This window comes from Mesocricetus auratus, unplaced genomic scaffold (assembly GCF_017639785.1).
Source record: "Mesocricetus auratus isolate SY011 unplaced genomic scaffold, BCM_Maur_2.0 Super-Scaffold_100003, whole genome shotgun sequence".
NCBI classification, from domain to species: domain Eukaryota; kingdom Metazoa; phylum Chordata; class Mammalia; order Rodentia; family Cricetidae; genus Mesocricetus; species Mesocricetus auratus.
The window spans coordinates 68,041,023-68,066,548 of record NW_024429188.1 but is presented as its reverse complement, the minus strand read 5'-3'; the positions used below and the strand labels follow the sequence as shown (position 1 = coordinate 68,066,548).

Sequence of the window (25,526 nt, the reverse complement as noted above, 5' to 3'; positions counted from 1 at the left end):
TGGTCAGTCATTAAATGCTGGAGTTTATCATTGCTAAAGGCCATTACAGCTGAATCTGCAGTACTTAGCCACATTAAAAGCTTTTTTTAAATGAAGTAATCAATGAAGTTGAAACACATAAACACACATATTGCAAAAAAAACCTACATGAAGCTTATCACTAGAAAAAATGCATGTATTTTTTCTTTGAAAGTAAGTTAATCAAATTTCTATTCCTCAATCTTTTCTACAGTTTGTCCCACTGACTCAAAATTTGATGTTTTATGATTCAAGAGAGGAGCAACATTGTTATCTTCCAATTATATTAGTACACAATATGTAAATATATATCCATTTATACTATGTCAAATTGTTTATACTATTTGTTCCCAGAATTTTTTTCAATGACTTTAAAGCCAAGACTTCTTTGATCAATTGTGATTTTCATGCTACACAGCTAAAACTAAGTATTAAGATGTGTAGCTACAAAAAAATGTTTAGGTACTATACTATACACACACACACACACACACATACACACTTAGATATATTTATACATTGGATGTGACCATTAATTTTAACTGTCACCTTGACACAACCAACAATCATTTGAGAGGAGACGTCTAGATCTAAAATCTTGGAAAAGTGAAATCTATTGTAATAATATATGAACAGAATTCCTAACTAAATATAAATTTCTTAAGTTGCATTCTTTTCCCAAATATTCCCAATAGTTCATTGTATCCAATTTTTCTTAATGAGATTTTTAATAAATTTTATTTAAATTAGAAACAACCTTATTTGTCACATCAATCCCAGTTACCTCTAGCTCTCTTCCTTCCACACCCCCCACCAACACCCCGCATTCCATCCCCATTCACTCCTCAGGGAGGGTGAAGCCTTCCATGAGAGATGATCAACATTTGTAGATAGTATACTTAATATTCTATAAATATGATATATACTTAATTGCTTAATTAATACTACTATATACTTAATTACTTAATACTACAGTGCTATGACTTTATAATATTTTGCTCAATTTTAGTTTTGGTTTTCTATTTTATTAAAAATTATTTTAAATGTTTACTACTCATTTACCATATAGGAATGTTAAGATATATTTCTTATCTTTATTTGATTCTTTTTACCTGTACTATAACACTTATGACTTTCCAGACCTTTAAATAAACTCAGAAATCCTAGTTCCCCAATGTTTAAGACACAACAGAATATTCAACAATACTGGATACATCAGGAAATTCTAGGCCTGAATATCTTTGACAACTGTACTGTATACTGTACTTTCTAGGTTTGAACACATTTTGCTTAAGTAAATTGCCACATCCTCCCATTAATTCCTGAACTCTTAAAGCAGAAATAGTGACTTTTTCTGTGGGTCTCTACAGTATTTTGTTCCTATTATGGTATAACTTTTAATATAATGTATTATCAATACTTAAGATGTCTGGTATTTCAATTTGTGTGAGCTTCCAAGAGTTCTCAGCTATTACTTTACCATCTTTACAGCAAGAGCACTGAAAGCCAATTCAGCACTCTAGGTTTTGAAAATAATGCATACTGAATTGAAGGTTTTATTTTCTGATACTAAAACTGTCTTTATTTGTAACAAATTGATAATTATGATTATTTGATTATATATGTATGTATGGGTGCACAGATGTGTGATAAGCATGTATGTATGTACACATATCACTATAGATTCTTACAGAGGGGAGATGCTTTTGATTCCCATGGATTTGGAGCTATAGGAAGGTGTGAGCCCCCACTGAAAACTCAGATCCTCCACAAGAACAATACTTCTAGGATACTCTCAGCCTAGATACATGGGGGAGAATGATTCCCCCATGGGAGCCCAAGGCCCTGCCCTGGATGAAATTACAGGACTCTGGAGATCCTCCATTGAGGGTCTCACCTTCCAGGAGCATTGGAGTGGAGATTGGGTGGGAGACTGGGGGGATTGGTTCGGGAAGGTGGGGGAAGAGGGGAGGGAGAGGGAGCTGGGATTGACAAGGGAAGCAAGCTTGTTTCTAACTTAAATATAAAAGGGGAGAAAAAAAACAGGTTTTATTCTACAAAATGTCACAAGAATTATTCTGATTAATCAAAAGATGGCTATATTAATATCTTTCAAAAATAGGCATTAATATCCAGTTATATTTAACAAGAAGATACAAGGTATTGTATTTTCTCTATTCCAATATGAATTATTTCATATCCAGGAAGCTACAAAATAAGAATGAAAAGAATTTCACCATCAAATTTGAATGTAAAAATTCTTCCTTAAATTTCTGTTGCTGAAAGTATGGTAATAAAAATGTTGGAATAATATTCTAGTGAAAAGATTCCAATTTTTGAATACATTAAATATAATAATAAATCTACAGACTATCAAATAAAGGAAGCAATACCCAGATGCCAAAGAGGATAAACATCAAAAGCAGCAGTTCTGACCTTGAGTGAAGATTAACTTAAGCTTCAATTTATAAAGCCTCAATATGGAGGAATGGAAACCATGCCATGGGCCTGAACGAAGTGGAAAAATAAGAGAAAATTATTCTGGAAGCTATTCTGGACTATACCTCAGTTTAACATCAAATTAGACATGACTGTGCTCATCTCTCTGGGGGCTTGAAAAGAAAATTGTCCATATCAATCCTTGATGTGGAATTAAATAGGAAAAATCCTTCTCTGAGAATCCATAAGTAAAATGACAACCTGGATACGGCCTAAACTCACAGATGTACATCAGTATAAAAGAAAAGCAAAAGGAAAAGTTTAACATGATCCTAGGTTCTTAGAATCATAGCAAATGAAAGTTAATCTGTTATGAAGATCAGTAGCCCTCATTAGAAGATTTAAAATATCTACAGAAAAATGTACAAAGAACACAAATGTTGAAGATGTACAAAGAAATATAACAAAGTGTAATTTAGCACATATTAATAAATAATAAATTAGTAGATTTGTAACAGAACCTAATGAAATTACTTAAAGGGCTTAGGAGAAAATGACACAATGATTAAGACATGACAATTACTATACTTCTTATATTTGAAAACATCTTCTGCTGTGTTCCCAAGAGGTAGGTAGTTATCTGTGTGTTTATGTGTGTGTAGGTTAAAAATGGTACTCACCAGAAAAAACAAGGTAAACTCATTAAATGAAATACAGAGGCAAAGGAATTATCCAGAGTATAGCACTGATAGAATATGAGAAAATTTAAGAGAAATGAGCTTAGATTAGAAGGTATGTTTTAATAATAATGTACCTTCTAGAATGTGAGAACACAAGAATGGTTGAGATATATATAAAGAGTCCACGTGTAACTTGCATATTTTTACATACTATTTTGTACTTATAAAAGTAAATTTTTATGGGCCATGAATTATAGGAGAGTGACAAGGTGTATATAGGTGGGTTTGGAGGAGAAAATGGAAGAATGTAGTAATTATATTATAATCTCAAAAGTACAAAGAAGGTCCATTTAAACATTATTTATATGATAGGGTATCTGTAGGCAATTATATTAATAATCATTATATATAACTTAGAACCTGAATTAACATTTAAGTTCCCAGTTTATCGAGTTTTAATTTTTTAAAGAACAACTAATTGTAGGGGTGATTTTATAAAATTCAGATTAACCCAAGAATCTTGCAGAGGCTGTCTCATCAAATTATACAGAAAGTCATCATCTCATTCTACATGTATGATTCTAACACAAGCACAAGTCACATGGCTTCAATTTTCCTTTACCTTGTTAAGATAATAATATGAATATCACATTAGTCATAGAAATCCATTCACCTGTGTACTAGGAATGGAGATATAAATAAAAAGTTAAAGTAGATAAGCCATTAAATGACTTGAGGAGGAAAGAAAATAAAAGAGAAAAAGGGAAGAAAGAAATGAGACAGAAAGACAAGAAAAAAAGAAAACAAGGCAATACTATAGCAGCAAGATATCAAGAAATAGATATTGCCTAAAATATAAAACTAGAGGATAAGTATCTTTGTGCCCATTTATGTTTCTGCATATTTTATAATTCACATTCTGGAAGCATCTGTTAGAAACATAGCCATCCAACCCATCAAGCCATCAGCTGTGTGATCTATTCAGTTATTCCCATTACCACCAGGAAAAAATGCAAATTGTATAGTTTTGTTCATAAAAAAGTCTATGTTGAATTTCTACCCTCCCTGCATCATAAGATTTAACAACCGTGACAAGAGAGATTACACAATTAAGAATTAAAATGTTAATACTTTAATCAGTGATAATATCACCTTTCTCATATGATAGGTTACAAGAAAGGGAAATTGTGATTTTCTATAGGAATTTCAAGACTCCTTAGATAAAAAATTGAACAAAACACTAGTTACATTCACATTTTATATGTGTGATATAAGCTAGGTTAAAAAGAGTCCCTTATGCATTTATAATTACTGATGCTATTCTGCAGGGAAGGCTGCTGACTTTTGAACACAGAACCGTGTGTAGGCTATACAATTGCTCTACCATGTTGCTATTATCATGGTCTAAAACTGGTGCTCTCAACAAAATATTATCTCCTTAATTCCACACGACTGTAAATATACATCACTCTACCCTTAATTAGATAATTAAAATTCAACAAAAAATTTGGCTAAGCATATTTGATGTACATGTAGTCAATGGAACCATAAAAAGTAAACAAGAAAGAAAGTGACATGCTTTACAAAGATGAAAAAAAAAAAGAGTTCAATGGTCATGGACTCTGAAACCATGATACCCAAATCAAAAAAAAAAAAAAAAGATGAGACAAATCAAAGGGGAAAGAAGTACTGAAAGTCCTAAATCAGATGGACATAATAAAGAGGATCCACAGGCAATGATCTGGCTTAATGTAACATTCAAATAGCAAAGCAAAGTTCTTTTGTTCCCTTAAGCTAAGTGAATGTGTTTGTATAGTTTCACAGACGTGACACATTTTAATAAGCTCCTATGATAACTCCAATTTCATTGTTAGTAATAAGATTATTTCCTTTTCAGAGGATGGGAAAAAACAAATATCTAAACAAAAACTACATGTTTAATTATTGTTAGTAACTCATGCAGACTGGTTGATTCCAAATGAAATTCTTTTAATATGATCTTCCAATTATGCTACTGTTGTTTAACGAACTATGTAAGAATACATGATTATTCATAAAGCAATGGAAAATAAAAGGAAAAGAAGACTCAAAATGCGTCAATGAAGGGAAAAGACAAATTGAAAAGAAACAGTGGCCTCAGACAGACACTGTTTGTACATGTCAGAAAAATGTTTCTAACAGCAAACATTTAAACATCACTATCATAATAGAGAAAAAAGTCTATCATTAATTTCAACATATACCTCAGAAAAAACTGAATAATTATTAGGTGGGATTTGAAAATAATGTATCTACAGACAAAACCAATTAGAAGTATACTTGTTTTCGGTAACAGCTAATGCAATGGTACAGAAGAAAAACATCAAACACCATCATGTTATAAAATTTCAGCACAGGCCAGGTTTTAACAACCTAATGAATAATGTAATGTGGCACACCAATCTAATGCAGTTTGTAAGGAAAGGGCATGGACTCTACCATGAACTTCAGTGGAAAGAGCAGTAATTCTAATGAACATAAAAGCCAGAGAGCCCCCTGTACAGTGCTTTGCATATGGTAAGTGCTCAATTACTAGCTCTTGTCAAATAGAAAGTACGTGAAGTTCATGATTGTTTCTGTGGATCACTGTGTGCCTATTTGCATTAAGATCAGTTAGCATGCCTCAGAGAGGATCGGGAACTAAAACAAACACAAGCAATTTCAGAAAATAAAGCAGAATATTGAATTCACTGAACATGTGAAAATTTATTTGAGCAAATAGCATTTCCCAATTCCAAAGTGTTTCCAAAAACAACAAAAAAAATCACCATTTAGAGAAAATGCTGCAAAATTCTGAAGGTGTTAATGTTGGAAGTATAAAATTAAACATAAAGTAATTTAAGATGTTTGATCACTTATTATCCTTCATGGTGAATTATTAACGTTTTGTATAGCTGTAATGTTTTGAGGTAGAAAAATACCCTGACTCCTCACTAAAACTCTTAGTCTAATTCTGTTTGATATTCTCATTTGTCATTTAATTGAGTTAATGAAGCAACTCAATTACAGTATTAATGCATGGCTAATAGACAAATCAATATTTTCCATATGTTTGTTCAGGTAAATATTTTATACTTCATAAGTTTTATATACCTCAAATTAAAAATATGAATTACTTAGTATCAGGCTTCTATTAACACACACATACATATATACACATGTGTAAAAATACATGTAAGTTTTAAGTTATCTATATAGTGAACACAGAAATGAGTCACACATAAAAATAAAAGTTCAAAATTTACCTTAAAGAAGATGTAATGGACATAGACTATGCTGCTTAAAATGATCTAGTTATGATGAAAAATAATCAACATGTAAGTGGGAAAATAAATAATGTTGTGGTAGGTAGGGACCAGTGAAACAAATAAATAGGATTCTACAGATGAAAAGACTTTCACTTATAATAATAAGAAGTATTTTGGAGACAGATGCAAGATAACTTGATGATAAAGGTCTTGGACTATGGCTTCTAGATTTGCTAAAGAATTGTGAGGAAGACCATTATTTTACAGTGCGTGCTTTAGGAATTGAGGCCTTAGCAGATAAAGACCTTTAAAAATATAGTAAATATTGTTGTGTGAACAAAAATCACTGACAATATAAGGAAATGTAAAGTATATCAAGAACCTATTTACTCATATGCAGAATTTAATTGTAAATTCTTTAGACACATTCCATATTTTTGACCAAAACATCACAGTTTCATACCACATAAAAATATTTTAAAAGACAAAACATTATTTCATGTTTTCTTTGATGTATACTCAAAATCAGTTACAATATTTAGTAAATGAAGTAACACCAATATCAGCAAACCATTCATTCATTTTTCTTTCTATCTACCTCTATATAGAGATGTCAAATTTTAATTTGATGATATAGAATAAAGCCATTAACATTTAACTGTGGTAGAAACTATGTCCAAAGCAGACATGTTTCTATTATTCTGTGGATTACCACTGCATGATGATTGAACATGATGTCTTAATATCAGAAATATTCATTTAAAATTATATCAAGTAAACCAGTTTTATTTACAGTACTAGCAGCATTGGCTGAAATTGTTTGCCTTCCCTTTAGCATTTTAATTTAGAGCTTTCTAAATGCAAATTAGGGGAAGTCTCTGCTCAGAAGATAGAGAAATGATTTTCCATTATGAAATAACTCTATTGTATTACTGGTGTTGTTTTATTGGTACTCTATATACACTGAGCCTTCATGTATAGCCCTCAAAATACTTTGTAAATATTAAAAAGTATGGATATAGTACTGTCTACTAAATTTCAGAAATGTAGTACTAAAACTATCCACCAGGAAAGTTAAAAAAATTATATTTTAAGAATTGAGTCCTTGTTTTTGCAATTTGACTTTTGTGTGTATGCTCGCATGTGTGCATCGGAATGTTAAGCCCACAGTCTAGGATAGAAACATAAAATAAATCCATAAAACTTAAAATATCCCAAGATATACAAGATGCTGTTCTTTGCTCTCTCAATTCTAAGCTCCATTTTAATATAAGGTATCTAAAGCACTCCATAAGAAAAGCAGCAGAAGCATCAGCTCTTCTCTGCACAAATTAAGGCATTTTGTGGAAAATAACTCATCACACGTCCTCTTAAATTGAAAACCTAAAACTGATGAAGCTTACATACATTCACAAAATGGCATTTATTCAATAGAGGAGACAAATATAACCCTAACTAACATGAGCAGAACATTTTAAACTCTTATGTGACACAGGGCCTTGAAGATGGCGAAAAGGTTGTTTTTGTTTGTTTGTTTTATAATGGTAACGTTCACTTGATTTTTCAGACTTTTATTCTACATGAAAATAAATGGATTTGTGGCTCATTTACTTTAACAAGAGCCACCTACATGAATCCTAGAAAGGAACTAGTGGGTATGAGGTCAATAGAGATGGGAGAAAAGTAAAGGATAGTGAGGAGCCAGTAATCAGAAGGCATCATATACATGTGCAGAATTGACAAACAATAAAGAATAAAGCAGAAATCATATCTTAAAAGTATTTTATACTGTAGATATTATCAGATAAATATGATTTTAAATTCTAAGATTAAAAAAATTGTGACTGTTTAAAACTGAAAGCACTTACAAAGAGCTCTATTTACATAATAGATGCAGTTAAAAGATACAGATGAGAGACAGACAGACTGACAAATAGATATTAGCTGGCTCATAAAAATATACATATGCATGGAGTACAATGTGATATTTAAATGTAGGCATATGGTAAGAAATGACTATGCCAGGTTAATTCATCAAAGTAACACTTCAGATGTCTACCATTCCTTCCCATTTCAGTAACTTAGTCTTGCTATATGTGGAATCTGTAATATCCCCTCCCCCCTCCCGTAGTACCAAGGGACAATCACTTGGTACACAGCTTGAAGTTACTGGGAACTAGGCCAACATATCAGAAACAAAAGCTTCTAAATCAGTAAAGAAAAAAAAACATTTTCTTTATGAATGTATTATCTTGATAATTCTTATAGAATAAAAACTGATTAACATGCATCTCTATAAGATACTTTGATACATTCAAGTAATTACTGTGACAAATACTTTTCTTATTGTGATACTGAATGTTGAAAATTATTGTTCATATTCAACAAATGTACAGATTAATGACACCTTCTCAGACAGCCCTTTCAGGCTCTCACAATCAATATTACATTCCTTATTTAGGATTAACATTTTAGGTTGTACATATAAGTGAAAACATGAGGTATCTCTAATTCTGAGTCTGACATGCATTACTTAGCATTATGGTCACCGGCTCCTTCAACACTGACTAAAAAATAGACACTTCTTCACTTTGATAGCTGAATATGAATGTCAAAGTGCATCACATTGTGCTTATCCAATTAATTTTCTATTAAAAGATTGATTCTGTATTTTGGATATTTGCAAGATTGTAATAAACATGCAAATACATATTCTATTTCTTGTATAAAACTTGATGAAAAATAGACTTATTTTATTTTAATCAACTGCTGTAAGTTCCAATTTTGGCAATACATTTATTGAATACAAAATCACTTATGTTTATTTATGTTGGCATTTATTATGTTTTTTCAATACATTTAACAATACATTTGATTTAGGTAAGGAAACAAAACCACTGCCATAGTTTCTCAACGATCAATACATATATTGGGGAACTTCTATGAAGAAAAATTTATTAAGTAAACTAAAATTTCCTACTTACATTTCATCTGAACAAACAAAAATTAGTTCTGAGAAAATCATCGATGTTCAGAATATAATTGCCAATTTATAGCTGGGTTTATAAAAAGTAATCCCAACACAGAAAGGAAAATGGCAACCAAGTTCTTCACAAATGATTACCTGAAACATAATTAGGTCATAGCATTCCCATTTAACTTGAGTGAACACTTTACAGGAAACATCCTACCAGGAAACAATTCTCCCTCAAAAAGGTTTTTTTTCATTCATTACCTCATTTTAGCGCTAGATACGATATACTGTCAATTTCTTTTATTATCTGTCCTCTGAAAATTTTGAAATGGGAAGTTCTCAATAAATAGTAAGACGGGAAAAAGTATATGAATGAACGAAAGAATGAATGAGCCAAAGAAGAGCTAAATGTCATCAATGAATAAGTCATCATCAGTGCCAGAGAAGATAATATTAATTTTTTAAAAATCCATTCAAATATAAAATAAACATGGATTTTCAAATCTAGTGATTTGTCAATATTGTCGACCAGCTATAACAAATATACCACACTAATGTAAATGTGGGAGCCCACAAGTGACTAAGTTTCCATCTGGGATCTATTCTGACTTAGAAGACATTAGAGTTCAAGCTTGCTTTCTCCCGTCTCCTTGAGAATCTTGAGAAAGATATGATTAAGCCCATGAAAAAAGCACATTATCTAACTAACAAGCTTTTGATGCCATCTCTAGGTGCACAGATAGATAATGCAGCTGCTACTAAGACCCACATGATAAATAGTGAGGCTGGCTTCTCCTCTATTCAAGGACAGTGCAGGGAGCTGGTTAACTGTTTATGCTGTTCTTTTTTCTGCTTTGCCTCTAGTCTGTATATAAGCAGGTTCAGATTTAAACCCAGGCATTACCTCCAAATCTATCCTGTGATTCTGTCTCTTTCTTAATGTGTCATTTCTCAATCCTCATAACCCTACTAAGGTAACCCAGCTGAATCATTGGAGCAGCCTCCAACATACAAAACAATAGCAATACCATAAGAAATTCTATTGAGGCAAAGCACAGCTCAGTAGCATGACATTTCTAAAGCATGCTCAAGACCCAGAACTCAATACATAACACCAGAAACAAAAATCCGTTTGGTAAAGCAAAGGTAGGTGATTAGTGTTTTTGATTTAAGCCATTCGGACAAGAGTGAGAAGGTATCTCAGAGTTGTTTTGATTTACATTTTACTAATGGGTAAGGAAGTTTAGCACTTTCTCAAGTGTCTACCAGCCATTTTTAACACCTCTACTGAGAATTCTCTATTTAGTAATGTACCCCACTTTATAATTGGATTATTTGGTGCTTTGGAGACTAGCTTCTTGAGATCTTTGTAAATTTTGGAGATCACCCCTCAGTCAGATATGGGGTTGGTGGATATCTTTTCACATTCTGTGGGCTGCATTTTTGTCTTGTTGACTCTGTCCTTTGCCTTACAAAAGCTTCTCAGTTTCAGGAGGTCCCATTTATCAATTGTCTATTTCAGTATCTGTGCTACTGGTGTTATGTTCAGGAAGCAGTCTCCAGTATCAATTTGTTGAAGGGTACTTCCTAATTTCTCTTCTAAGAGGTTCAGTGTGGGTGGGTTAATGTTGAGGTCTAAGTTTTGTGCATGGTGATAGATATGGGTCTATCTACAGTCTTCTACATGCCAGCATCCAGTTATGCCAGCTCCATTTGTTGAAGATGTTTTCTCTTTTCCATTGAATACTTTTATCTTTTTTTCAAACATCAGGTGTTCTTTAGGTGGTGTTCAATTCCATTCTATTGATCTACATGTCTATTTTTGTGCCAATACCAAGCGGTTTTCAGGACTATAGTTCTGTAGTAGAACTTGAAGTCATGAATGGTGATGCCTTCTGAAGTTCCTTTATTGTACAGGGTTGTTTTAGCTATGCTGAGTCTTTTGTTTTTCCATACAAAGTTGAGGATTGTCCTTTCAAGGACTGTGAAGAAGTGTGGTGGGATTTTGATAGGGATTGCATTGAATCTGTAGATTGCTTTTGTTAAGATTGATGTTGATCTTACCTATTCAAGAGCATGTGATATCTTTCCATTTCCTGGTATCTTCTTTATTTCTTTAAAGAAAAAAAGTTATTGTCATAAAAGTCTTTCAACTGTTTGGGTAGAGTTACCCCAATATATTTTATGGTGTTTGTGGCTATTGTTAAAGGTGATGTTTCTGATTACTTTTTCAGCACATATATTGTCTATATATAGTAGAGCTACTGATTTTTTTAGTTATTCTTGTATCCTGACATTTTGCTGAAAATGTTTAACAGCTGTAGTTGTTCTCTGGTAGAATTCTTCCCGTCACTTACATAGTCTATCCTATCATCTGAAAATAGGGAAAGTTTGACTTCTTCCTTTCCAATTTGTATTCCTTGATCTCCTTTTGTTGTCCTATTGTGCTAGCTAAAACTTCAAATACAACATTGAAGACATATTGAAAGAGTGGACAACCTTTTCTCGTTGCTGATTTTAGTTTGATGTTCACTGTCAGTCTGCTGTGTATTGCCTTTATTATGTTTAGGTATGTTGCCTGTTATTGTTGATCTCCCCAAGACCTTTATCATGAAGGGGTGTTAGATATTGTCAGAGGCTTTTCAGCGTCTAGGGAGTTGATCATATGGTTTTTCTTTTTCAGATTGCTTATACGGTGGATTGTATTGATGGATTTTCTTAAGTTGAACAATCCTTGCATCCCTTAGATGAAGTCTACTTGATTTGGTGGATGAGTTTCCTGATGTATTCTTGGATCCGATTCACCAGTATTTTATTGATTTTTGTGTCAATGTTCATGAGGGAAATTGTTCTGTAGTTCCTTTTCTTAGTTGTGTCTTTGTGTGTTTTGGGTACTAAGGTAATTATAGCCTTGTACAAAGAATTTGGCCATGATCCTTCTGCTTCTATTATGTGGAGAAATTTGAAGAGTATTGGTATTAGTTCTTTTTTAAATTTCTGGTAGAATTCTAAACTGAAACCATCTGGCCCTGGAATTTTTTTGGTTGGAAGACTTTTGATGGCTGCTTCTATTTCTTTAGGGGTTATAAGTCTATTTAAATTGTTTATCTGTTCTTGATTTAATTTTGGTAAGTGATATCTATGCAGAAAATTTCCCATTTCTTTTAAATTTTCCAATTTTGTGTAATACAGGTTTTCAAAGTATGACCTGATGACTCTCTGAATTTCCTCAGTGTCCATTGTTATGTCCCCCTTTTCTGATTTTGTTAATTTCCATGTTCACACCCTGCCTTTTGGTTAGTTTGGATAAAGGTTTGTCTATCTTGTTGATTTTCTAGAAGAAACACCTCTTTGTTACATTGATTCTTTGTATTGTTTTATTTGTTTCAACGTTATTGATTTCAGCCCTCAATTTGATTATTTCCTGGCATCTACTCTTCCTGGTTGAGTTTTCTTCTTTTTGTTCTAGAAGGTTCATGTGTTCTGTTAATTCTCTTGAGTGGCTCTTCGCCACTTTCCTCACTGCTGGTGTGAGTGCCAACTTGGACAGCCACTTTGGAGATCAGTATGGAGATTCCTCAGGAAAATGGAAATCAGTCTACCACAAGATCCAGCAATTCCACTTTTAAGCATATACCCACAAGCTGCACATTCATACAGCAAGGACATCTGTTCAAACATGTTCATTATTTGTAATAGCCAGAACCTGGAAACAACCTAGATACCCCTCAGAAGAAGAGTGGATAGAGAAAATATGGTACATTTACATAATGAAGTACTACTCAGCAAAGAAAAACAACAGAATCTTGAAATTTGTGGGCAAATGGATGGCACTAGAAGAAACCATCCTAAGTGAGTTAACCAAGTCACAAAAGCACAAACATGATATGTACTCACTCATTTATGGATATTAGACATGAAACAGGGTAGTGCCAGTCTACAATCCCACTGCCAGAGATTCTGGGAAACAGGGAGGACCCTGACAGATATGCATGTTACCCCAGAGAAGGGGAATGGAATAAGATATTATGTGGGGATTGGGAGCATAGAAGGAGGGGAAGGTAGTGGAAGCTGTGAGAAAGAGAGTGGGAGAAGAGAAGAGGGGAGGAGGACATGGGGGAGCAGGAAGACTGAGTCCGGGAAAGAATAGAGAAGAGTTGAATGAGAGATACTATAATAGAGGGAGCCATTATAGGTTTGCAGAGAGATCTGGCACTAGTGAGATCTTAAGAGTTATAAAAGTATGACACCAACTGGCATCGAGGATACCTTAAACACTCTCCCCGATAATGAGATTGATGACTAGCTCATTTGCCATCTCACAGGCTAAACATGTGACTGGTTCAAGCAGAGGCAGACACCCACAGCCAATCACTGAACTGAACTCTTCTAACCCAGTTGCAAAGAGTGAGGAGTGATGAGCAAAGGAGTCAAGACCCAACTGGTGAAACCCACAGAGGCAGCTGACCTGAAAAAAACCAGGAGCTCATGGACCCCAGACTGGTGACTGAGACACCAGCATGGGACTGACTCAGAATCCCTAAACTTGGGTGTCAGTGAGGAGGCCTTGAACATCTATGGGGCCTTGTATAGTAGCTAATCATTTATCCCTGGTGTATGAATGGACTTTGGGAGCCCATTCCACATGGAGGGATACTCTCTCATCCTGAACACATGAGAGAAGGCCTAGGCCCTGCCAGGAATGATATGACAGACTTTGAAGATTCCCCCATGGAAGTCCTCACCCTGACTGCCTAGTGGAGTGGGATGGTGTTGAGGATTGGGGGAGTTGGTGGAGTGTGGGGGAGGAGGGGAGGGAGAGGGAGCTGGGATCCACATGTGAAGCAAGTTTGTTTCTAACTTAAATAAAAAAGAAAAGGTAAGTGAGGATTCTGAAATTTTTCTAGTATTAACCTATGTTTTATCCTGTTTTGTGTGTGCGGGTGTGGGTAGGTGTGTAGATACCTTCATAGGACAGAGAGTGTGTCAGACCCCTGGACCTGCAGATACAGGTGGTTGTTAGTAACATGCCCCAGGATCTCTGGAGGGAGCAGGTAAGTTCAGAGGCATGGATTCCTTTCTGTTATGCTACAAGTGTCTTTAACAATGAAAATTATTTAAAAACTGAATAGATTTTCCCATTAGGAATTGTCAGCTATGGTTTAAAAAAACTTCTCAAAATTACTGTTGCTCAAACAATGAACATGTAAAGACAAAATATTAACATTTGTAATGCTAGGCTACAATCACCAAATGAAGGCATGTGGAGTTAAAAAAATAAAATAAAACCCTACCCCATGCATTATTGCTTTGATTTCTAAAATGAAATGCAGTATGGATGTTCCTACAAAAGCATGTATAAAATGTATCTGTCTACATGTTAAATTGAAAATACTTACAAATATGGAATAATAAACATGAGATGTACATGAAATTTAAAATATATTTGATGCGAGTGTAGGCCTCACATCAGCAGACAAGATAAACTGCTTTGAGGCATTCTTGCTCAGAGCTCTGACATCAGATGATGTGAACTACAGTCCTGCCTGGTCAGAAGAGAATTATATATTTCATCGGAAAGATATTTCTAGCCGTCAACTTACCAAGCTCAGAAGTGATGTCCCCTAAAAAACTATTGCAGGGTTTATAAGTGATATACTACCGAAATTAACTGAGATATGCTTTGTTAAATTATATAAACTGTGAAACGCATTTTCTTTTATCACTGTGTTAACAAACACTAAAATGTGTTTTATAAATGTTTTCCATAATAATGCCTCAGACTTAGTATGACTATAAAAACTCAAAAATGCTCCTACACACACACACACACACACACACACACACACACACACACACACACATATGCTCACACACATGCACATACACTCACTATTTGAGAATTTTTAAGTTTTATCCTTCAATATTCATAATGGTAAAAATGCAACTAAAGCATTGAATAAAATGTTACATGTTTAGTCTCTATTATTACATCTTCCCAGCATAGTATGTCTACCAAGGAATCACCAAGTTATCCATTTCTCAGCAAACGATGTGTGCATGAGACAACAAGCAAAACAGTTTATCTAGATCTCTCTCATGTAAGCAGTAAGAATTTTAGAGCACAAACTATAAGTGCCATTTACAATTCCATATGCTTTAGTTTCATAACATAGCTCTGACCCCCTTAATTTCAATATATTTGCCTGTCCTCCATGGTGACTAACAACACCACAACCAGGAGAGTTCCAAGGCACTAAATGTGCATTAATAGGGACCTCTTTCCCAAAGCAGGAAAAACTGGCTCAGTACCAACCACACAGATAAAAGTTAGGATGGGATTGAAATCCTGCCAAGAGACTGTCACAGATGGAGACTCAAGAAGGAGGGTATGAAAATAACACATCCAACTCTGTTTGAATGGAAGCCAGGGATAATGAATAGCACAACTTGGATAATTTCTCTTGAGCCTGTCTATATTAGAGTTATTATATGCCACTCAGTTACTAATGTATCTAAAGTATAACTTCTCATTGTAAAAAAGTATGCTTGTTTATATAGCTCCATCAATTGCATACAAAATCAATTATTATCATAATAAAATGGTTTCTCTTAACGATACCTTAAACCAAATTAATGAAAGACTATTCTAGAAAAAACTGCCAAATGTAACATAGGTAATGAGGGGTTATTATAAGCATATAAGATCATTAGAAAATAAGAAAAAATGATATCATTCTAATGTGAAATGTCTAAAATAAAGAATCACAATGATCACTGGCCCGGCAAGGCATCGGTAACTGTTCAACACTGGCACTTATATCTTGGGCGTTACCAACAGATGTCTACTTAGACTTAAGTCATGCTTAATAGGAGAGAACTCATGCCTGGTACTGTATATCTATGAGCTACTCTTGGCTGGAGAGATTATAGGCCCGAAAAGAGAATCTAGTACTGCCATTTCACAAAATCAATATAGCATGTAACTCATCTGAAATACTCATAATTACAGATACGTGAAGCTCTCAACTTTCATAGAAGATTCTTTGTTGAGTAGACAACAGCTGCTATACCATGTAGCCATGGTGTATACATCTCCAATTTACACATTTATAGCATAACCTCTACACCTAAGTCTCAGGGAACATTGCAGAACAGGGAGTATTTTAAGAGGCAGACAGTGTCTATAAATAAGAAAGGGATGCTGTCCCCATGAATTCTCAATAATATGGTTGCCTGAACAAGAACTGCATACTCAACATGACAATGTAGACAAGGGAATTTCACTAGCCTCCACATTGAGATGAAGGATACAGGTAGTAAATAACTGGTGAATGAGGGAGAATGCATTTTCTCTGGGAATGATCTTCATGATAGGGTATCAAATCTCAAGTGGGCAGTTACCTCCCTGTATATACTGGGTATATACATCACTTGTATATATGAACAACACTAAGTGAACTCAGTGATTGATCTGACAATAATCATAAGAGAAGAAGTTAGGAATTTGACAGAGAAAAATAGAAGGAATAATATAAAGAGTATTCACACAAAGAACCAGTCTGACTCATGATATTCTTCTGGTTAGTCAACTCTCAAGAGGTAATAGGCAATATAATAGTGAAATGAATACAATTTTATGCTCAATGACTTGGATAGAGTCAGAAAATATAAAATGCTAATCATCTGTTCTTTTATTCTTATGCTGTACTTTATTTCAACATCTCCTATAATTCACCACTCCACACTTATATAATTTCATGTGCATGAGGTGCCATTGCAGAGTCTCTTTCACTGCTAGATGGCACAGTCATGTGCCACTCCATCAAAATATTCTATTTGTTGATCACACTCTAATTTTACATGTGAAAGATATGGAATTTACTTTTAGACTGATTTCTATAGCAGGTTATAAGATGTTGGCAAAAACAAAATACAAAGAATGTTACTAAAATAATATAAAAATGAGATGTTAACATTTAGTATTTTACCATAAAATTGTGGTATATATTTTAGAATCATTTTCAAATTGCTTTGAAGAACAGTGGGAGTGGGAAAATCACAATTCCAGGAACTAGTGATTAAGACACAGAAAATATGTTTTTGTTGTTTTTTATTATATTTTGTTTTTCCAGGGTTTCTCTGTGTGCTATCATAGAACTTGCTCTGTAGACCAGGCTGTCCTCAAAATCACAGAAATCCACCTGTCTCTGCCTCCAGAAGACTGGAATTAAAGGTGTGCATCACCACCTCGTGGCTTGTTGCTTATTTTTTGTTTGGTTTTATTCACAAACCAATCAAAGTTTCTACTCACACCCCTCTCTCTAGTCCCACCCTCCTCTCCTCCCTGCCCCCATCAATTCCTGCTTTGGTATTTTGGAGGCAGGTCTTACATATTAAATATCAGCCAGCCATGGTATATAAAGTTGCAGTGAGACTTAAACTTCAAAGTTTCACGTGTAAATTTTTAAATGTGAAATTAAGGGGGAGAGCGTTTTCACTAAATGCTTAATATTCAAATGAGGATTATAGCCTTGAATTTTAAAAATTTCAATTAGTGTTAAATCAATTTGAAATATCATTCGACCTACAAGTTCATTGCCAAAGATACATAAAATTCTGTACACATAAAAGAAAGCTGTGTGTGTCTGATTAGAGATGCATTTTTGGAATACACTATTCTGATGTTACCTTATATAAAACGTAAAATGATTAATTAATATCTATTGTTTACCTAATAAGAGACCCAAGTCAAAGTGCTTGTTAATGACTTGACTAGTTATCTGAATATATTTCTCAGATGTTGTAGAAAATGGGCCAATCTTTATTTGATCACCTTATTTTATGATCTACAATTTCTTTTTTGGCTGTAGATGTGGAGACTTTGCAGAATCAGAAAGTTAAAATACTATTTTAAAATTCTTTATACAGCAGAACTCCTGAATTTTTCTTCATTAACTTCATGCAGAAATCATTCCCAATAATGAAGGACTCCAATAGATCAAGACGACTTATATAAATGTATTCATATTTCATGCTAATTAGTCCCTGTACATGTAATCCCTTTCCCTAGTGTGTCCAGTACATGTGTCTCTGTCCTAGATTGCTCATTAAATCTGCTATAGTTCATTTGAACACTGCATCACTGTGACTGAATTAGACATTTCAGAAACCAAGGCCTATGATTTCTTCCTCTGTGTATTTCTTACAAAGGCTTACAAGCAAAGCTCTGGTAACACTGAAATAATATATACAGCAGTCGATATGTTCTGTAACTATATAAACAAGGTTATCATAAAGGTAGACTGGTATCTGCAATGCCTCCATTGTGCATGCAGGTAATATACCCAGTATCTGACAAGGTGTGAGAACTAGCAATCCTTATTCTTTTTAATGGGGGCCTCTGAGACTAACACTGTCTAGAAAAATATCATGCTCACGGTTATATAGAGACTTTTCCTAGATTACTGCATCCAACACACACACACACACACACACTTGTTTAAAATTTAAGTTGCAGAAAGTTTGCAGGAGAATAAAATTGTAATGTATTTCTGCCTGAACTATAATGGTATGAATCTAGTTTTTTATACGTGACAGAAAGAGGTTATGTTAAAATAGCACAATGGTGCAAAGGTCTCAAGTGTGAATTAATTTTTAAATCATTCCACAGTGGTAGTTTGATTTCTAGATATTTCCTAGTCCAGTGTAATCAAAGAACATTGCTGGAGGATGAAATTTTGACTTTTCATTCAGAATCAGTTCTATCTGATCTCAAAGTAAGATATTTTGGAGTCCTGACAAGTCCACACTGATTTCTACTTTCCTATTTTTGGAACTTTAGGGTAACAACAAAAGGTTATCTCTACCATATACACCATTTTTAAGACGAATCTACCTCATACTTGTTTACTAAGAATATATGTACGAAAGAAAACAGACTGAAAAAATTACAACACTTTTCAATCCCTTTTAACTTGATGTTAATTTCTATGTCTAAAGTATGATAAAGCGCTATCAGGAAATATCTGTACTTTCTTGTATTTCCATTTTTAACATTGTTAAAATATATTTTCCATTAGGATGAAATCCTAAATCTATATCACAAATAAATGAACACATTAAAATTTACCAACATATTTTTTAAAAAACCAAATAAAGATTTCAAATTTTAATTAATAAAGTTGAATTGCCTACTAAATTATCAGTAATAAAGCAGTAATCTGTTCATTTTATTAATTCTCAGAGAAGATACAGCTCTTCGCCCTACTGATTACTGTGAAAATTTAAATATCAAATCTAAGGTGTTAACCTCAAAAGAAATAAAATTAAAGCACTTCTATGTGTCTATTTTCATTGGAGAATTTTTTAATTCAATGCCTCTTTATGGATTTAGAATTTTGAAGAGATGAATTTAATACATTTATGAGTGAAGAGCTTGAAAGTTACTTTGATTCACCAACTTAACACGAAAATACTAATCATTACTCTGAAGGCAAAAGCAACTACATCTCTTTGAGTTTGAGGCCAACCTACTCTTGGTAGTAACTTCCAGGCCAGCCAGGGCTACATAGTGAGAATTTGTCTTAAAGCAACAAACCAAAATTACATGTATAAGTATGATAGAGTGACAGGACAGGAACTCAATCCTTATAACAATGACTTATTTAAACGCCTTGCTTCCAAACAATCCTAAAGAAACTGTGATCATGGGCATTGTTAGAAAATTAAGACATCCTCTCTTGATTAATTTTCCTTAAATAATCACTTTCAATATTTTATAAAGTTTTCTATTTAGCCAAACTTAAGTTATAGAACACCAGGTATCATTTTACAGAGAAAAATAGAAATAGAGGTTGAAAAATTAACCTAAGGTGAACACTAGAAGAACTAATGTGAATTACCTTTTAAAAAGAGATTTACTATCATTCTAATGTAACTGACACAGTTTATTAGATGTGACAACTTATGGTCTCCAGTCTTACTTTGGAAATGACTTAATTTTGAAAGTCTAGATTTCAATGTTCAACATTTTAAGTATTTTTTAACTGTTTATTAATCATACAGATAAAAACTTCACATTTTATTTTCTTGACATGGAATTTATATTAATCTAGATATATTTATGGATATGTAAATATATATGAATAACAAATAGTCTCACAGTAATTTAACATAACACTATGTTATTGCAGTGTGCTGTGGGGAGTCTTATTGGTTGTCTGACAGTATAATTAAGAGTTTCAAAATACTGAACCTGAAACCTTTGAAAAGCATAGGAAATAATGGTTTCCACATGTTCTGTAAGCATATGACAGTTCTATTTACAATCCTGCTCTTTCAATAGAACAATGTTGAATAAATGCTCTTTTAAGTAACTGATAATCCCAAATAGAAAAAAAAACATTAGTGAAAAATTTTAAACAACCAACGCAGTTATGCGAGACACAAAGCAGGGAGCTTTAACCTTTAAGTAAAATTAGAAGCATTATTATAGGGCTTTGATTATTATTTAATAATATGGCACATACTAGTGTACATTAAGTACCAAATTGAATGTCCAGTGTGTGCACGCCCCCCACACACAAACACACACACACGCCTACTAATACAAAGTAAAAAAAAAGGATTTAAGAATATACTTTGTAAATGATGTTTTAGGAGGTATATGGCAAATCAATATATAATTGAGATAATTTCTGTCATGTAACTAAGATTTATGCATTTGTGTTGCTTTGTTTCACTTGTCACATAACACTAACAATAGTTGTAAAAAGGGAAAGGGTTTAAAAACTAAGACTGGAATACTAGAGAAAACTCACCACATAGTGGCTCTTGTTATTAATACACAATATGAAAAATGTATAAGTAATCCAAATGTGGTATTCTCGAAATACTATAATGATATAATATGTAACATAAATATGTGAAGAAAATATAGTCTTTGTTAAAGAAGCTACAAAAAAGAGAAAGAATTTTATAGCCCCACTTGTATGAAATGCCCCATGAGAGATTAATGATGAGCTATAATAAATAAACTGTGACTTGTAGAGGGAATCAAGGTTAAAGATGATGACAACTACTGATAGGCAAAAATTTCTTCAAAACAGAAAAAAAATAATAAAAGTTTCAATTTACTCAGAAGGTTTGGTGAAGCACAGTCTAAAGACTAACAATATATTATGAAGCAGAGACAATTCACAGAGGGCAGAGTGTGGGGTTCAGTGGGAACAGAACTTGCCTAGCATGCATGTGGCCTTGGGTTCAAGCTCTGTAAAAACAAAACAAAAATGCTTGGCCAGCCATGGCGAAACTGGCTTCAGTAGAATACGTGAAACTGATAGGTGAAATAGTCAGTAGTCAGAACTGGTAAAGAATAAAGGTAGTAGAAGTTATCATATTGAAAAGGAATAATCATGAGTGGCACACCCTAACCCCCATCATTTAGATAAAATAACAATAGATACATTGAATACAAATCCATGGTCACCAAAAAATATCCTATGGTTCATTTTGACATCATTAATTGTATAATACAATTACTCTTCTAATACCTTAAGCAGATTAAAGTAATATTTATGCAAATGAGCAGGCATATACATAACACTGCCACAGCATTTCACATACTGCAGGGTTTTAAATTAAAAATGAAGTTTGGGACTTGCATGATTTTTCAGAATGAACTTATTTTTCCCCTTAAAAAAGACACAGATGTAAGGTAAAAAAAGAAACATAGGTAGATTGAATGTTTACATGTGACCCTGTTGTTGAAAGCTCTGGCTTCTTTGGGCATCAGTTGGAATGTTCCCCTTTTGTGGGCCATTGTGCAGTGATGAATGAAATGGCTACTGATGCTCTCTGAATAAAAGCTTCCCTTTCCCTGAGCAGAAGCAGGTGCTATCAAATAGCTACTATTTGCACAGTGACTTTCTAGACAAAAACTTTACACAAAAGGAAAACACAAATAATTCCTGGGAGGCCTCCTCTATGAATCTCTCAGAAAATAGTCCAGCTGTAGTAATACCACATGCACCATTTTTAAGGTCAGTTTGGTATCAATAGCTTTTTATAGTGGTACTACAAGAATATAAGGCACACATCATGAAGTATTCAACATCCGGGGTTACACTTTCATTACATGATGAGTGTCTTAGCATAAAACCTTTAGTACCAATAATCTTTTGGCTCTGATCACTTATCTCTCTAACATAATTAAGTACTGGCAAGAACTATCTTTCTAGCACTCTTTTCATTGCCCCTCATATTTTAGACTAATCAATTATTTTGAAAAGTAGCAAATGCAAATTCTTTAATTACGTCACAAAGGGTTAAATTCAGATTTCAGCTTATAAAAATTTAAAGTGCTATTATTATTGATGACAGTACAGGATGGTTATTAATCACTATGCTATCCACTAATTTGCCACTGAACATAATTTTCTTAAAAGTTTGTGATTCTTAACATTAAAGGAACTAAGAAATTCCTGTAAAATTACCATCAGAACTTGTAAAGATACAGTTAAATCACAACTTAATATCTGAAATGGTATCTATAGTTATTCATAGTTGTTTGTTTTGATACTCCTAAAACAACAAGAGTATCCAAAAACAAATCATGGAATAAAGTAATAGTACTACAAGAATATATATATATATATTAGACATGTATCACACAGAATTTAACATAGATGCTACACTGAAAACAATAGGAAGGAAAATGAATAACATCATTTTTCTTGTATTGTTCATTGTAATACAGCACCACTCATGTTGTCTTTTGGAAGCATTATCAACAGTATAATTTATTCTTAGAAAACTCTATTACAGAAGGAGATCACAGGTATTATAAGTATTGATTAAGCAATATTTGAAAAAATCTTCCACCTGTGAGGAAACCAAGGCATTCTGCCTATAAACCAGTAATAGGAAAACAAAAGTTTTGAGAAGAAATCTATCAATCTGGGTAAAAAAATTCTAAGTTTGTAGAGGAAAAGAAGAAAGTAGAACAAAAGTTCTTCCCGTAACAAACTACACTGAAATATCAAGAGGGCAACCTGCAGTGTTGATAGTCAAAGATACAAAATTTTCTCAAATAATCCTTTTAAAAATATTGTTTCTGAGGATGAGAATACCAGGAGCCTTAAGTTATATTTGATTAGAAAAGCATATAACTACATAACTCAGATTAATTTATAATGGGATGCATCTTAGTTTGACATATATGAACTTTTCATCATGCTTAATTTTTACCATAATAAATGAAGTCATTCAACAACTAAGTCATGTTTTGAGTAACTGGTTCCTCTTTACCTTTGAATGAAATAGGTACAAGCCCTTTTACATAGATTGCATTTGAGTATGAATTAGGCAGTCATATTAGTCTACATAGAAACAACTTTCATCTGTCTAAGGCACTATCAAAATACAAAGTTAACACTAGACAAAAATCACACAAAAGAACTAATACACATATGAACTCACAGAGACTATGAAAACACACATGAGATCTGCACAGGTTAAAATATGACTGCAGAACTGAAAAGGGTAAGTGTACATAAAGTCCCACCCCTAACCAAGAGTCTGCCTGCAATTGATGGTAGATGAGAACAGGAATATAATTTCTTTCAATGAAGTTTCAATGGGTCTATCAATCATACTCCAGGGAAGGCCCCATGTCCCAGAATAGTTAGCCAACATAAAATAGACTCTTTTGTACATATGTACATTTTTTAACTTTTTCCTTTTTCTTTTGTTTCCTTCTCTTTTTGTTTCATTGGGGGAGTTTTTGTTTGTTTTGAGAGAAATAACATGACATTGGTTGGCCAGGGAAGTGTGAAGGATCTTTCCTGGAGGAGGGAGCATGGGGAAAGAACATGATCAAAATATGTTATATGAAAAGCTGAACACATTTTAAATGTGTTATTTGCTTACGTTTAAGTCTCATTTTTCACATTTGGATAAGAATGATTTTCAAATATGTCTCAGTCCACCACAATTGTAGGAAAAGAATACTAATATCTTCAGGAACCATATGAGATCCACTCATAGATAACAGGGTCCCAGTTACTGTCTCAAGATTTTAAGAACTATCACACTCTAACATTTACCAGGATTCTGGAGTGTTAGCACAGGCGATGATATTCAAGTTTCCTGGACAAGACAAGCAAGGATATCAATATTCTGGCAGGAATGACACATTATTTCTAAGTTTAAGCTTCTACAATATAGAGGAATCTCTTTCATCTAACACTTAGGCAAAGGTGGCAGAAAAATTTTAGTAATATGCTATACCACTTACAATATTACATGATTATGAATCTATATAAATGAAATATTGGATTTTATTCATTCATCTTTATACCCCAAAAGCAGGAGAGAGAGACCTGCAAATAAAGGGAATACTTCCTAAATAATTTATGAATAGGTTGTAGTTTGTATATAGTATAAATTACTTCACAAGCTACAGTGTTATTCTTTATAAAATGTGTTTACATGTTAATTATTTATCATTTCAGATTTTCCTAATATTTTGTATTTCAATATTACTTATCATTTGTTAATTTCATTTTTGAACTGTAACACAGTTTATAGTATGTCCTTGAATTTTATGAGAGTCCTGTGAAATATTGTTCCTATGTATTTATCACTCAAGGTTTTTAACATTCACTTACACAACGATAAATTTTAAGACAAGTCCCAGAGTTCTCTAACAGAAATACAAAAAGAGTACTGCACATCAAGGTCTCACTTTATTAAGGAAAAAGAGACTTTTGCTTCTCCAAGAGTCAAAGGCATGCTATAGTACCAAGAGTTAAGATAGACCACACATGTTCCAATACCTTTTGCATATGTATATGTAACATTCAGCAGCAATTGATAACAAGAACTACTGTAAAACTGACTTCCCATCACAAACACACATCCAAAAGTTAATTATTGCTTATAAGGGAGTTCGACAAGACACATTCACAGGTCAACATGCATACAATAAGAGAACTTAAAGAAATCCACAATGTGTTTGTGAGACAGCTCGATCAAGGGCTTCTTTACACTATGTTTCAAGTTCATTCTCACTACAAAGGCTTTCAAATACTCACATTAACCAGTCTTTGTTAAAATGCATTGATA

General features: G+C 33.3%; 1 protein-coding gene across 6 annotated transcripts in view; it reads right to left on the bottom strand.

Annotated features, from left to right (window-relative positions):
- The window catches only part of Diaph2 (diaphanous related formin 2), a 722,722-nt gene that overhangs the window by 434,514 nt on the left and 262,682 nt on the right, over positions 1-25,526 (bottom strand). For 3 of the 6 annotated variants that reach the window (XM_013115224.3, XM_040744363.1, XM_040744364.1), the window contains one exon: positions 2,455-2,526. The exons of the other annotated variants lie outside the window; for them this stretch is intronic. In XM_013115224.3, coding sequence (XP_012970678.1) covers positions 2,455-2,526 — 72 coding nt within the window. The remainder of the gene's footprint in view (positions 1-2,454; positions 2,527-25,526) is intronic. 6 annotated transcript variants of the gene reach the window in all.